At 36.7% G+C, this 14,984-nt stretch overlaps 1 protein-coding gene across 3 annotated transcripts in view; it reads right to left on the bottom strand.

Annotated features, from left to right (window-relative positions):
- The window catches only part of UBE2E2 (ubiquitin conjugating enzyme E2 E2), a 385,761-nt gene that overhangs the window by 44,881 nt on the left and 325,896 nt on the right, over positions 1-14,984 (bottom strand). For all 3 annotated transcript variants that reach the window (XM_034955968.3, XM_003826171.5, XM_055109560.3), the window contains exon 5: positions 13,479-13,626. In XM_034955968.3, coding sequence (XP_034811859.1) covers positions 13,479-13,626 — 148 coding nt within the window. Of the gene's footprint in view, positions 1-13,478; positions 13,627-14,984 lie in introns of those variants that run through there.

The raw sequence follows: 14,984 nt of genomic DNA, 5'->3' as shown, positions 1-14,984 counted from the left end.
AGATCAAGTTCTTTGAAAAAATTTTAAAAATGTTTAATTAATTTTATTTCAATAGTGTTAGGGATACAAGTGGTTTCTGGTTACATGGATAAATTGTATAGTGGTAAAGTCTGAGATTTTAGTATACCTACACGTGAGTAGTGCACACTTTACCCAACATATAGTTTTTTATCCCTCACCAACTGCCCCACCTCCTCTCTTCTGAGTCTCCAATTATCCATATCACTTTGTATGCCTTTGTGTGCCCATAGCTTAGCTTTACAAGTGAGAACTTAAGGTATTTGGTTTTCAATTCCTGAGTTACTTCACTTAGAATAAAGGCTTCCAGCTCTATGCAAGTTGCTGTAGATGTTATTTCCTTCTTTTTTATGGCTGAGTAGTATTCCATGGTGTATACATATCACATTTTCTTTAACCACTCATCGGTTGACGGGCACTTAGATTGGTTCCATATCTTTGCGATTGTCAATTGCGCTGTGATAAACATATATGTGCTGGTGTCTTTTTGATATAAATGACTTATTTTCCTTTGGGTAGATACCCAGTAGTAGGATTGCTGGATTGAATGGTAGATCTTGTGGGGAAAAGAAAGAGAGATCAGATTGTTACTGTGTCTGTGTAGAAAGAAGTAGACATAGGAGACTCCATTTTGTTCTGTACTAAAAAATTCTTCTGCCTTGAGATTCTGTTAATCTATGACCTTACCCCCAACCCCATGCTCTCTGAAACATGTGCTGTGTCAAACTCAGGGTTAAATGGATTAAGTGTTGTGCAAGATGTGCTTTGTTAAACAGATGCTTGAAGGCAGCATGCTCCTTAAGAGTCATCACCACTCCCTAATCTCAAGTACCCAGGGACACAAACACTGCGGAAGGCCGCAGGGACCTCTGCCTAGGAAAGCCAGGTATTGTCCAAGGTTTCTCCCCATGTGATAGTCTGAAATATGGCCTCGTGGGAAGGGAAAGACCTGACCGTCCCCCAGCCCGACACCCGTAAAGGGTCGGTGCTGAGGAGGATTAGTATAAGAGGAAGGCATGCCTCTTGCAGTTGAGACAAGAGGAAGGCATCTGTCTCCTGCCCGTCCCTGGGCAATGGAATGTCTCGGTATAAAACCCGATTGTACGTTCCATCTACTGAGATAGGGAAAAACCGCCTTAGGGCTGGAGGTGGGACATGCGGGCAGCAACACTGCTCTGTAAGGCATTGAGATGTTTATGTGGATGCACATCTAAAAGCACAGCACTTGATTCTTTACCTTGTCTATGATGCAAAGACCTTTGTTCACGTGTTTGTCTGCTGACCCTCTCCCCACTATTGTCTTGTGACCCTGACACATCTCCCTCTCGGAGAAACACCCACAAATGATCAATAAATACTAAGGGAACTCAGAGGCTGGCGGGATCCTCCATATGCTGAACGCTGGTTCCCTGGGTCCCCTTATTTCTTTCTCTATACTTTGTCTCTGTGTTTTTTTCTTTTCCAAGTCTCTCGTTCCACCTAACGAGAAACACCCACAGGTGTGGAGGGGCAACCCACCCCTTCGGATCTACTTGCAGTTCTTTGAGAAATCTCCATAGTCCACACAGCTTGTACTAATTTACATTCCCACCAGCAGTGTACAAGCATTCCCTTCACACCACATCCACACCAACATCTATTGTTTTTAACTTGTAAGTAATGGCTATTCTGGCAGGGCTGAGGTGAATTTCATTGTAGTTTGAATTTGCATTTCCCTGGTTATTAGTAATGTTGAGCAGTTTTACATATGTTTCTTGGCCGTTTGTATATCTTCTTTTGAGAAATGTCTATTCATGTCATTTGTCCACTTTTTGATGGGACTGTTTTTTTCTTGCTGATTTGAGTTCCCTGTAGATTCTGGATATCAGTCCTCTGTCAGATGCATAGTATGCAAATATTTCTTCCCATTCTGTGGGTTGTCTGTTTACTCTGAGGATTATTTCTTTCACTGTGCAGAATTTTTTTAGTTTAATTGGGTCCCATTTATTTTTGTTTTTGCTGCATTTGCTTTCGGGGTCTTACTCATAAATTCTTTGCTTAGACCAATGCCCAAAAGAGGTTTTCCTAGGTTTTCTTCCAGAATTTTTATGGTTTAGTCTTCAATGTAAGTCTTTAATCCATCTTAAGTTGATTTTTGTATATGGTAAGAGATAGGAATCAAGTTTCATTCTTCTACATGTGGCTTGCCAATTATCCCAGCACCATTTGTTGAATAGGGTGTCCTTTCCCCACTTTATGTTTTTGTTTGCCTTGCTGAAGATCAGTTGGCTGTATTTGGCTTTATTTCTGGGTTCAATATTCTGTTCCATTGGTTTATGTATCTACTTTTATATCAATACCATGCTGTTGGTTACCACAGACTTGTAGTATAATTTGAAATCAAGTAACATAATGCCCCTAGCTTTGTTCTTTTTGCTTAGGATTGCTTTGGATATTCGGGCTCTTTTTTTGTTCCATATGAATTTTAGGACTGTCTTCTCTAATTCTGTGAAAAAGGATTTTGGTGTTTTGATAGGAATTGCACTGAATCTGTAGATTGCTTTGGGCAGTATGGTCATTTTCACAATATTGACTCTTCCAATCCATGAACATGAAATGTATTTCCATTTGTTTGTCATCTATTATTTTTTTTTTTTTAGCAGTGTTTTGTAGTATTCCTCACAGACATCCTTCACCTCCTTGGTTAACTATATTCCCAGGCATTTTATTTTATTTTTGCAGCTATTGTAAGAGGAAATGAGTTCATGATTTGATTCTCAGCTTGGCTGTTGTTGATATACAGCAATGCTACTGATTTGTGTACACTGATTTTGTAACCTGAGACTTTACTGATTTCATTTATCAAATCTAGGAGTATTCTGGAGGAGTCTTTAGGGTTTTCTAGGTATACGAGCATATCACTGGCAAACAGAGATAATTTGACTTCCTCTTTTCCAGTTTGGATGCCCTTTATTTCTTTCTCTTGAATGATTGTTCTGGCTAGGACTTCTGGTACTATGTTGAATAGAAGTGGTAAAAGTGTTTGTTATGTTTTGTAGCGACAGGGTCTCACTTTGTTGCCTAGGCTAGTCTTGAACTCCTGGCTTCAAGTGATCCTCCTGCCTTGGCCTCCCAAAAGTGCTGGGATTACAGGCATGAGCCACCTAGCCAAGATCAACTTCTAAACCAACCAATTAGAGGTTATTACTGCAGGGAGAGCAATGGACTTTATAAAAGAAAATTTGTATCAACAGCTAATCCATGTCGACATTTATATTAATTAAGAGACAATAAAATATGCATAGGGAAATGCTAAGCAAAAGCAGGTCAAAGCCAAGGCTAAAAGTTGAGGTCAACGTGTCTAAATTTACACCAAGATTATAACCAGACAAACTTAACTGACAAATATACTTTGCTGGGTCCCACCAAATTTGAGTTCCCAGAGCAAAGAGCCTCAAATAAAAATTAAATACTTATCTTGAAAAGACGACTGATTTTTAAAAATTAATAAGCAGGTATTATTTGTATAAGAAAAAATAATAAAGATACATCAATTTTGAAAATAACAAAAAGCCAATACAGAAAATACATTTTATTAAGGAATGAATCTAAAACTTTCTTTTTCACCTGAAAACACTCTCTCTCCACCATGAATACTATGAAGATACACATGGCCTAAGTTCCCCAAATGCAACTCCCACATGTATCTAAATCAAAGGCTTCTTTGCCTAGTTACAATACTGCAACTTTAAATCATTTCTCCAGCAAATCAAAGAAGCAAACAAAAACTTCCCCCAAATAGTAATTTTTCACTTACAAACTTTTACCAAATTGGACATGGACTATTAACTTTTTGAACTCATATATGATTAACCCCAACTCTAAGCTAACCACATTATTTTGATTATGAATCTACAGAAAAGATGCATTACCCACAGATACAGAACCATTTATAGTAAGGCTGAAGTTAAAATATACCATCCCTAGTAGGCTATTACCAAGATTAAAAAATACACATCCCTCAGATAAATGTACCCTCCTACGATGACCATGGGTGGCTGGCACTCTAATATGCCTTTGCCCCAGTGATGCGGGGTTATTCATGCATTGTAAGCTGAACTCTTTTCTAGAGTTTTTCTTATAAAAATATAATGCTGGCATCCAAAGCTAGATAAACTATGAAGACATCTTCTCTAGGCCTGCACTCTTCCTAGTTTCCCTTATGTATTTAAATTAGACTGTGTATGAACATTTTTTCCATCACAGGAGCCAGCCAGTCTGGACAAGAAAGTCACTGGAGTACACATGTGGTCACAATGTATGCAAGGAAGGTGGTTTACCTCACTGGTGTGAAAAGTCACGTCAAAAGGTACTAACTACATCAGCCTATAGGCACATAGTCAGATAGGCATTTGTTGGTTGGCCGAGGCACTTGAATAGCACAAACAATATGTCTTATTTGGGAAAATGCTTTCAGAAGGAAGACAGTGCTGAATTGGGGCGGTGGTGGGGAAGAACCATTGCATTTTCCAAAAATTCAACTTTATAAAAGCTTCATGTGGCAACAGGTTTCCCTGTAGGATACTCTTAAGCAGAAAGTTCTTCCAATACATGTAAAATATTCTGATTTGTAATTTTTTCCAGGAACAGACCTGCTCCAGAAAGAAATATGCTAGTAGTTTAGGCAAACTCTTGTACTGCTTATTGTGTGAATTATTCACCAATATGACATGAAAAATTCAACAGCCATAATACACATCAAGCTCCAGGATCTATTAAAGAACAAATATGAAGAGAAGAAAAAGAGAAAGTAGTTATTACAGTTGTATAGGAATAATTAATCTGACATTTTGGAAGCGCTTTCTTTTCTGAGGAAGAGGCACTGTGAGTGTTGTTACTGATAGCACCTTGCCCAGGCTAGATACTGAACGAAAAGTTGAGTCAGAAAATAAGTAAAATAAAGAGAACTGCCCATTTGTTATGGGATCTGACTCAGACATTGGTAGTGTTACATTAATTCTTCAAATTTTCATAATTACAACATTTCTCCCAAGATACTGTACAATCTTAAGTATCCACAGTAAAAAGAGAAAATGTCATTCAATCATCTGGATGTTTTGTCCACAGAAGTCAATTTCTGAATAATTAGAGTTGTTTTATTATGCTGTTTCAGATTGGAATTTCCATAACACTAACAATGCATTATTTTAATTTCAAATATGTATTGTTTAAGCATGCTGTTTAAATAATTTCCCTTAATTTCATGTTTAAAAATTTCACATTTAAAAAGCCTGATTTCACATTTAAACTAGCTGGGTATGGTGGCATGTGCCTATAGTCCCAGCTCTTGGGAGGTTGAGGCAAGAGGATCACTTGAGACCACTTGAGCCCAGGAGTTCCAGTAGGGGGCTGCAGTGAGTTCTGATTGTGCCACTACAGTCCAGCATAGGCAACAGAATGAGGTTTCATCTCTCTCTCTATTTTTTTAAAAAGGTGTCAGTCTGCCAGGCACGGTGGCTCATGCCTGTAATCCCAGCACTTCGGGAGGCCAAGGCAGGAGGATCACGAGGTCAGGAGTTTGAGACCAGCCTGATCAACATGGTGAAACCCCGTCTCTACTAAAAATCCAAAAATTAGCTGGGCGTGGTGGTGCGTGCCTGTAATCTCAGCTACTCAGGAGGCTAAGGCAGGAGAATCGCTTGAACCCAGCAAGTGGAAGTTGCAGTGAGCTGAGATCGCACCATTGCACTGCAGCCTGGGAGACAGAGTGAAACTGTCTCAAAACAAACAAACAAACAAACAAACAAAAGGGCATCAAACTTTACTCAGTGGCTTATCTTCCACAGGGCACATGCTGTATCTTTTAGTAACATACCCTTAAGTTCACCATTGCTAACTTAATTCTGATGCAGCAACCTGTTCTGACATTTACTAGGTCTTGTTTAAAAATGGTTTTCATGAAAATTAATGGTATTAAAACAATATTATCTGAGAATATTTAGCTACTCGAGAGGCTGAAGCAGGAGGGTTGCTTGAGTGCAGGAGTTCGAAGCTGCAGAGAGCTATGACGACACCACTGCCCTCCAGCCTGGGAGACAGAGCAAGACCCCATCTCTAAAAATAAATAAATAAATAATAAACAAAAAACCCTAATTCCTAAACCTTACTAAATATAGGTGAGTTCTGAAGCTGGGTGAGGGACACACTGGGACTTATAATAACCATTTTCTCTATTTTTTGTGAATGTGTGAAAAACCCACTTCAGCCTTTTCCTTGGTAAAGGAGAGTCTAGAGGCCATCTAGTTCACACATTTTACCTAATATTTCCTATATGTACTTAAAATTATTACGTCTTCACTTAGTGAAAATTTCCAATTCATTAAAAAAAAATCAGTCTGATCTTTTCTCAATTATACTGAACTAGTAAGATTTTACTGTACCTGCTATTACAGAACACACCAATCAGAAACCTGAAATGGATGCGTGAACAACTCTGTAACAGTCAAAAAGAAACAGAAAAGGAACCACAGATTCCCACTCTAAGGGATTTACCTTCCTACTTTAAAAATGCTGGTAGCACTTTATAGGTCAAGTAAAGTTGACAGATATTCCCTGCGTTAGAAGTAAGGAAATAGAAGTAAGAAAAAGATACATGAAGATGATAAACACAACACTGTATTTTCTTATTTACCAAATGGAAGTAATTTCTCCAAAGGCCCTTTTTGTTAGATAAGAGATAAGGGTGAAACTTTAAACTTTAAAAGCACTTTTTAAGGTATCCCATATGTCAGTAAATATGGTAAAGTCTAGTTTTAACCATCTTTAAAAGAATCAAACCTATCAAAGGACGTATATTTATGAAAGTAACAAAGTTTTAGCAGGTCAGCATTTCTAGTAAGAATCTATCAAAAAAGAATAAACAGTTAATGCTCCTTTTCACCAAGGCAAATTGGATGTTTGAGGAGGATATCAAATTGTTGGTTATAAATAAAGACTTGCCCGCACAAAGCAGAAATACCATGGGCTAAATAGGAAATCCTTGCTTTGTCATGAAGTCATCCCTCACCTGAAGCTACCAATCCTTTCTTGGTAACTCTTTGAGTCAAAGAGGATGAATCCTTTTGACTTGTTTCACAACTAGGGAATCCAAGATCTAAGCCTACAATGGGGTAATTTTGGCTTTCCTTTCTCATTCAGTATTTCCTAGAAAATCATTCTTTGATAAAAGTGCTACAAACTAATGGATATTTTTGTTTGCATTATTATACACCAGTATCTCTTGTAAGACAACTAAAGAAATGGTTTATTTTTACAGAATTGACAAAGTAGGGAAATAATCCTTTTAATATCATTTAAAAATTGCATTTACAAATATGTAGGGGTCAAGGTAAGCATCTCAGAATTGTTATTTTTTGTTTTTTTAAACCAAATTTATGATGGTACACAATCACTTCTGTATATCTTCTTTAATTCACAAAACAGGGAACGTATATTCCCTGATTTTATTCATCCATCTTAATAAGCCTTCAATTTTTCTAGAACCTCAACATTATGAATAGCATTATTTTCAAATGCATCTGAGTAAGCCTATGGGAAACTTAGGGGAGGGAAGGGGACGGTGTCCCAGGATTCTACAGATAATACTGAATTGGAACCCAAAGGCTTTAATAAACGTTTTGAACTTTGTTTACTGTCTTGCTATTAAAAATACCAGGTAGATTGATTAATAGCACTTATTTAATATTTACTTAAACAACAGGAGCAAAGTATGAACTCTATAACCACAGCTTTCCTTTTCTTTGTATGAGGTGCCAGTGAAGTTAAATGACAATAATGTGGAGTCTCTCTACATCCATATTTGGAAGTATTGATTACAGTGACTTTTAGAATTTAGCAGGTAATAATACAGAAGACAAGCCAACTTTTCACAAGAAAACAGTCTGAAGTTAGCTGTATGTTGTGCCACGTATTTCTACTTAATATTTTTCACTTTAAAAAAGCCATAGGCATCAGAAGAAATCTGGTATCTAGGTAGCCAACTGTAGTTATTGTTCTAGGAAAAAAAAATTTTTTTTTTGTAGCCCTGCTAAAACAGTCTGCTTTGAAAACAGGTAGACTTACCATTTTACCTGAATTTCACTTAAAGAAATTGTTCTTTTCCAGTTCTCAAGTATAGTAGAATGAGACATGCAGAAGCAAGGTTCACACTATTGTGTAAGCACTAGAATCCTACTGAGGTGTTATATGTACCTTTCATCAGTCTAGCGGCTCCCAAACTTGGTATAAATAATCTACACAAATATAAGTGTGCTGAAATAATTAATCTGACTTAATGGTTCCCACCCACCAGCAGTCACTATCAATTGTAAAATTTTAATATTTACTAACACAATTTACTACCTAATCATAACTAATCCAAAGATAAGCAATTAATAACAATCAAAGCTAAGGTATCAGAGACAATTTATGAATAAGAATTGTTTTCATTGCTTAAAAAAAGGGCCTTAAGTGATCTGAAACAAAAAATTGTGATGTTGGAGAATGAAGAAGGAAACATTCTCCCAAGCTTTTATAGATCACTATAAAAGAGCCACTGGGAGCAAATTCCTCTTTTCTTTTGCTCAGTCCATTTGAGAAGAATAAAGCTTTTACCAATGAAACTGCAGCTGTGCTCACCCTCAGCTTAATCACTATACAAGGCTGAGGGTTAATTAGTGGCCATTCTTAGCTCTATTTGTTGTTCTAATACAGATCTGCACACATCTAAGACTGGAGTAACCGATACTTGATTTTTATTTGAAAGGTGATGCAGGGAGAGGGAGCAGCTCATCCATCCTGAGTGTTGATGTTTGTGGGTATGCTTAGAGCATTTTCATTTGACCTGACCTGTGTAGTTCTGCCTGTTTGAAGAGAGACAGACAAACACTTCATGGTTGCTTACGAATGCAAGCCCCTGCTGGTCCAGGCTGCACCACAAGGCAGCTTATGGTCTGAAGGCAGACAACAGGGGAATGAAATACACAAGCCAGGGTCAGAGCCCAGATGATTCCCTTCAAGAGCAAAAGAGAGCCAAATCAGGTACCATTTACAGATTACCTTAAGTCCTCACTTAATGTGGCTGATAGGTTCTTGGAAACTGCAACTTCAAGCAAAATGAAGTACTGTATGCCACAGGAACTTAACCCTTGTTTAGATCAATCAGCCTATGGTAAAATTGGTTTCATTATACATTATCTCATTTCACTAAAAGTTGCAGTTTCTAAGAACCTACTGATGACATTAAACGAGGACTTATGTCACACTGTTAGTATGTCTGATTTTTAGCAACTAAAAAAAATTAAGAAGAATTTCAAACATATCCAAACATAGAAGAGTATAATGAGCACCCATGTGTATACTCATCACTCAGATTCAACAGTTACAATGGTCAATCTCAGTATCTTCCATATTCCTCCCCATCTACAATCTTTCTGGATTATTTTGAACTAAATTCCATATATCAAAGAATTTTATTTGCAAATAGTCCAGTACAGATGTCTAAAAGGTAAGGACAGGTACAATTCCATTATCATGCTCAAAAATTTCTGGCAATAATTTCTCAATATCAAATGTTTCATTGTCAACTTTCTGACTGTCTCATAAGAGTCATACATATTTGGGGGAAAATTTTAAATGATACATCATAACTGAGTTTAGAACAAAACAAGCTCAAAAACACTTTAGAGAGTAATAGTAGTAGAGCAGACAAATAGAAATGAGATTAATAAAATAATGCTAGATGATATACAGACCTATACACGTCTCAAGAAGGAAAAAAAGGTTAGAAATATTTATAGCCATAACTCTGTAAACTAAGCGTCAGGTAAAGGAAAACTGTTGATCTCCTAATTGTCAGTGTTCTCAGAATGATTAATTTTGTATGAGGTAAAATACCCATTTTTTAAATAGGTCTGAAGGCCATAATATAAGCACATTTTAAATAATTGTTAAAGAAACAGATTTCATATAAAGAATATTACCAAACATCTAAGAGTTTTTAAAAAGTCCACAAAATAGCAAAAACAAACTTCAAAAGATGAAACCAAATAGAACTTAAATTTTATGTGTTAAATAATGACTCCAGAAGAAAGTACTTACAAATAAGAAAGCACAGAAATTTGATTCCCCAATGGTATTCTCAACTTTGGCAATTCACAAATTAAATAATGTTTAGTAAGCAAGACTAAACTCAGAAAAAGCCAGGTAACGTCTAACAAATAAGAATGCTTGGCTGGTTGGGTGGCTCACGCCTGTCATCCCAGCACTTTGGGAGGCCGAGGCGGGCGGATCACGAGGTCAGGAGATTGAGACCATCCTGGCTAACACGGTGAAGCCTTGTCTCTACTAAAAATACAAAAAATTAGCCAGGCATGGTGGTGGGGCCTGTAGACGCAGCTACTTGGGAGGCTGAGGCAGGAGAATTGCTTGAACCCGGGAGGAGAGGATGCAGTGAGCTGAGATCGTGCCATTGCAATCCAGCCTGGGCGACAGAGCGAGACTCCATCTCAAAAAAAAAAAAAAAAAAAAAAAAAGAATGCTCTATCAGGCTCAATAAACACCATCATGAAGTGGTGGCCTAATAAGACCAGCAGTTAGATCTACCTAGACAATTGCATTGAAAACAGAATGATTATTGCTGGTGCACCCATCAACTGGCTGATAACGTTTGGACATTTGCCACCTGAGTGATAATCCTACTAAGTCAAGGTTCAGCTTTTTTCGATTGTAAAATCCAAGTGTCAATGTTGAGGTGACGGTGTTAGATACTATTCGATACTATCTCCCCAGTTAAATTAAACTGAGTAGGTGTTTATCGGTCATCTATTGTGGGCCCATTTGGTGTCCCAAATAGTCTGGGTAACAATATCAACAACACATTACCATTTATAAATGGCTTTCACATATACCATCTCATTTTAACCTCAGAGGAATCCAGTGATTTAGGCAGGGCTGGTACTAATCCCAATTTTATATCAAAAACTAAGCCTGTGGAAAGTTAAGTGACCCATCCAATGTGATATGACTAATAAACAATTAAACTGGTTTTCAAATCTACATCTGCTGTCTACAAATATCATGCTGATAAGGATGGGTAGTCATACCCTAAAGAACATTTGTGTTGGAATGGACCAAAACTTCTTTAAAGAGACAAGTGCAAATTACAAAAAGAGTATGTAAAAGATTTAAAAAATAAGCTTATGTACGGATAAGAGTGAGAAAGTATTTTTTAAGTGAGTTAAATTTGTATCATTATACAAGGCCTACTTTTGAGGTGACAGCATTTCCGGGTTAAAATAGCTCTACAGATTCAGTGTAGGAAAATCTTATTTATTCCTATTCTATCAAACTTGTTTTTGTGATAATTTGAAGATAGATTTAAGATAAACTTCAATCTAACCTAATCTTTCCTACCTCTGTAGGTAAAAAAACCTACAGAGATTGAAAGTGTACCAGATAACAGTGTGAAATAAGTCCATTAAGCAAAAGAATGGACATTTGACTACTTTAAAATAAACAACTCTATTTAAGATTCTAGAAGTGTCAACATTCATAAAAACCAATTAGGAAACTTTTTTTTTATGTGTTAAAAAGTGTGATAAACTAAATGTTAGCATGTATTTTACAAATTCTCTTCTAGTCTCATATGAGGCAGGCTGTCTTTGGTTTTATGGAACATTATTTTTAGGCTTGTTCTTACTATCAATAGCATTATTTCAAAATCTATTTCTTTTACTTATGTGGTTCTGCTTTAGTTAGGAGTGATTTTTAAGATTTTGCAGAATGCATTTGTAATTTTCTGAAACGCAGCGAAAAAAAAAAAACTAGTTCACTGAACAGAAGTCTTTTTGATTGCTGAGAGAAGGCTTTGGTGGAATGAATCTATTCCTTTAAGCAGGAATATCTGTAGAGAGAACAGGCTGTCATATACAGGCTTATTCAGGGTAACAGATTCCATTTCAGCTGACTTGGAGGCAAAGCAGGCCAGGCTTCGAAATCACCTCAAAAAAAAAAAAAAATAAAGCCTTCTTGCAACATTACCTCCAAATGAGGTTATACAAGGTTATACACAGTCACAGACAAATGGGATTAAAATGGGAACAACAGGACTGAAAGAACAAAATTAACTTTAAATTAGTGTAACATTATTGGACTTTACTGTCTGTAGTAAAGTATGAATTAATTCAAAAAATATTTTATAATGATCCTGCACAATTTTATTTTTTGGGCAGGCTGGGTACAGTGGCTCATGCCTGTAATCCCAGCACTTTGGGGGGCCAAAGCGGGCGGATCACAAGGTCAGGAGTTCGACACCTGCCTGGCCAACACGGTGAAACCCCGTCTCTACTAAAAGTACAAAAATAAGCTGGGCTTGGCGGCACACGGCTGTAATCCCAGCTACCTGGGGGGCTAAGACAGGAGAATCGCTTGAATCCAGGAGGCGGAGGTTGCGGGAGCCAAGATCGTGCCGCTGCACTCCAGCCTGGGTGACACAGTGAGACTCAGTTTCAAAAAAAAAAAAAAAAAAACTAATTTGCTACTTTAAAAAAGATTTTACTGCTGAAAAATAAAGAAATATAAAAGTAGAAAGACTGTTATTTCTTGATGTTTTATAAAACAGCCAGGATCCTAAGCAACCCCACTGATACTCGTCATTTCCATTTGTGTAAAACTTCATGTATCCAGTGAACAGAGTTTACTCATGATTGTAGAAGAGGGAATCTCATGCAATATTTAAGCTATTAATTACTCATAAAATAATTCTCCCACTGAGAACATCAATGAAAACCCTATAGCTATCTTTGGATTTTTGTATTTTCTAAAATAAACCCAATTTGTAAAGACATGGCCCAGGAATTAAGAATTTTCAGTGGTAAGCACACCAGCAAGCCATAAAGGCCTGGCTATAGACTTTTTCGTTTTCTTGGGAGGTGTATTTCCTTGTTTACTTTTGGGGTATTTCCTAGAACAGACCATTCAGGACCGTTATAATAGCTTGTCAGGATGCACAGTTATTAGGATGCCAAAAAGGTCACGTCTGCATGGTGCTGCCTGGTTGTTATCAGATTTTAATAGCCCACATTCCTCAAATTAACATCTTCTAGTAGGCATCTAATTAAAGATTAAGCTATTCAACTTGAATTTTTATTATTATTTGGCAGGATAACTTCATTCATTCTTTAAATGCACTTTCCCATCTAAAATGATTTTTCATTATTTTTTTTACCACACTATACTTTTTCCTTTTTGGCAAATGATAGGTCTTAAAAACACTAATGAGAAGACCCAATTTAAAAAGAAAATAGTTACATACTATGAAAATTTAACAATAACAGTAGTAGAAGCAGTGGTGGTAGTGGTAGTAGCAGTATAAACAAGTTACTAAGGGTCTGACATTTAAATCTTGACAAGCTCCAATTCATACTAGATTTAAAGTCTCTTACCAGGGTTGCAATCTGTAAGAAGTGAGCAGATGGAGAGGAGAACTTTAGAAATAGTTAAAGCCGGACTCCAGTTGTCCTTTAAGATGTCCAGACAGATCACACCTTGGCTGTTAATATTACAGTGATAGATTCTTGTTCGGAAGGTAACCTACAAGAAAATGTAAAGTTATATTTTGTTAGACAAAGTGTTTATTAACAGTATCTATAGACAATTTTTGTCTAATAAAATTGCCTATTTTATCAGACAAAATAGCCCAGGCTATTGGTTAACATACACTTGATTTTTTTCTTGGGCACATGAGATTAATCAACAGAGATCATCATTTTAGAATTTGTCATTTTGGGCACAGAGAAATAAACATCAACAGCAAAACCATGACATTCTGCTTCTTATAAAGAGTCCTGTTATTTAACAAATGTTTTAGGGACTGAATTTACTTTTGATACAATTACAGGAATGTTCATGGGGAGAAATTGACTCTGACTTCTAAAAAATTTCAAAGAAAACTTTTGTTAGATTCCAGTTATTTTAAGGATTTTGTACATTTATAATATTCAAACACCAAAAAGCATGAGAGTACTAATACAAAGAAAATAAATATTATTCTCTAACAGTTTTTTTTTTTTTTTTTTGAGATAGAGTTTCGCTCTGTTGCCCAGGCTGGAGTGCAGTGGCGTGATCTTCGCTCACTGCAACCTCCACCTCCCGGGTTCAAGCGATTGTCCTGCCTCAGCCTCTCAAGTAGCTGGGATTAGAGGTGCCCGCCACCACACCCAGCTAATTTTTGTATTTTTAGTAGAGACAGGGTTTTGCCATGTTGGCCAGGCTGGTCTTGAACTCCTGACCTCAAGTCATCCGCCTGCCTTGGCCTCCCAAAGTGCTAGGATTACAGGTGTAAGCCAACATGCCCGGCCTATAACACAGTTTTAAAACATAAACTAAGGCATTTATATAAATAACATGCCCAGTTCATAGAACTATATTAGTATAATTATAGTAGTTACAATTTACTATTTTATATTACTAGTTACAATTAGCTGTAATTTAGAAACCTTTTCCTTCTTAAATTTTATTTTTAAAATGTAATATTAGTGCATCCTACCTTTGCCCTGTGATAGCTAGATCACCACTGTATGCTGCTTACATATAATTGTGAAACATGACCATATCATTTTTAAAACACTTCAACTGAAAAAAATTAAGTGCAAATCAGTTTTATAACTACTAAAACTGTTTAATAAAAGTGTTATGTAAGCGGCAATAAGATGTGAATATTATTGATTAATATTATGTTCATAAATGTTCTTAAATTTTAAGTTGAAATATACAAAAATCTCAGGGTTCTAAAGACAGTGTTTTGGTACCCTATGTTCAAAATAGCTCTGAACCAAGAAAAACACACATGCAGATCTCTGCAGGTGCTGCCACTCCACCAGGGCATCCAGCATCCAGTCAAACACCAGATTTATGTAATTTACATGATGCGAAGTCTCAGAAAGGGCAAA

This window comes from Pan paniscus, chromosome 2 (assembly GCF_029289425.2).
Source record: "Pan paniscus chromosome 2, NHGRI_mPanPan1-v2.0_pri, whole genome shotgun sequence".
Taxonomy (NCBI): Eukaryota; Metazoa; Chordata; class Mammalia; order Primates; family Hominidae; genus Pan; species Pan paniscus.
The sequence above is the reverse complement of the archived record's forward strand: the minus strand, read 5'-3'. Positions and strand labels throughout refer to the sequence as shown.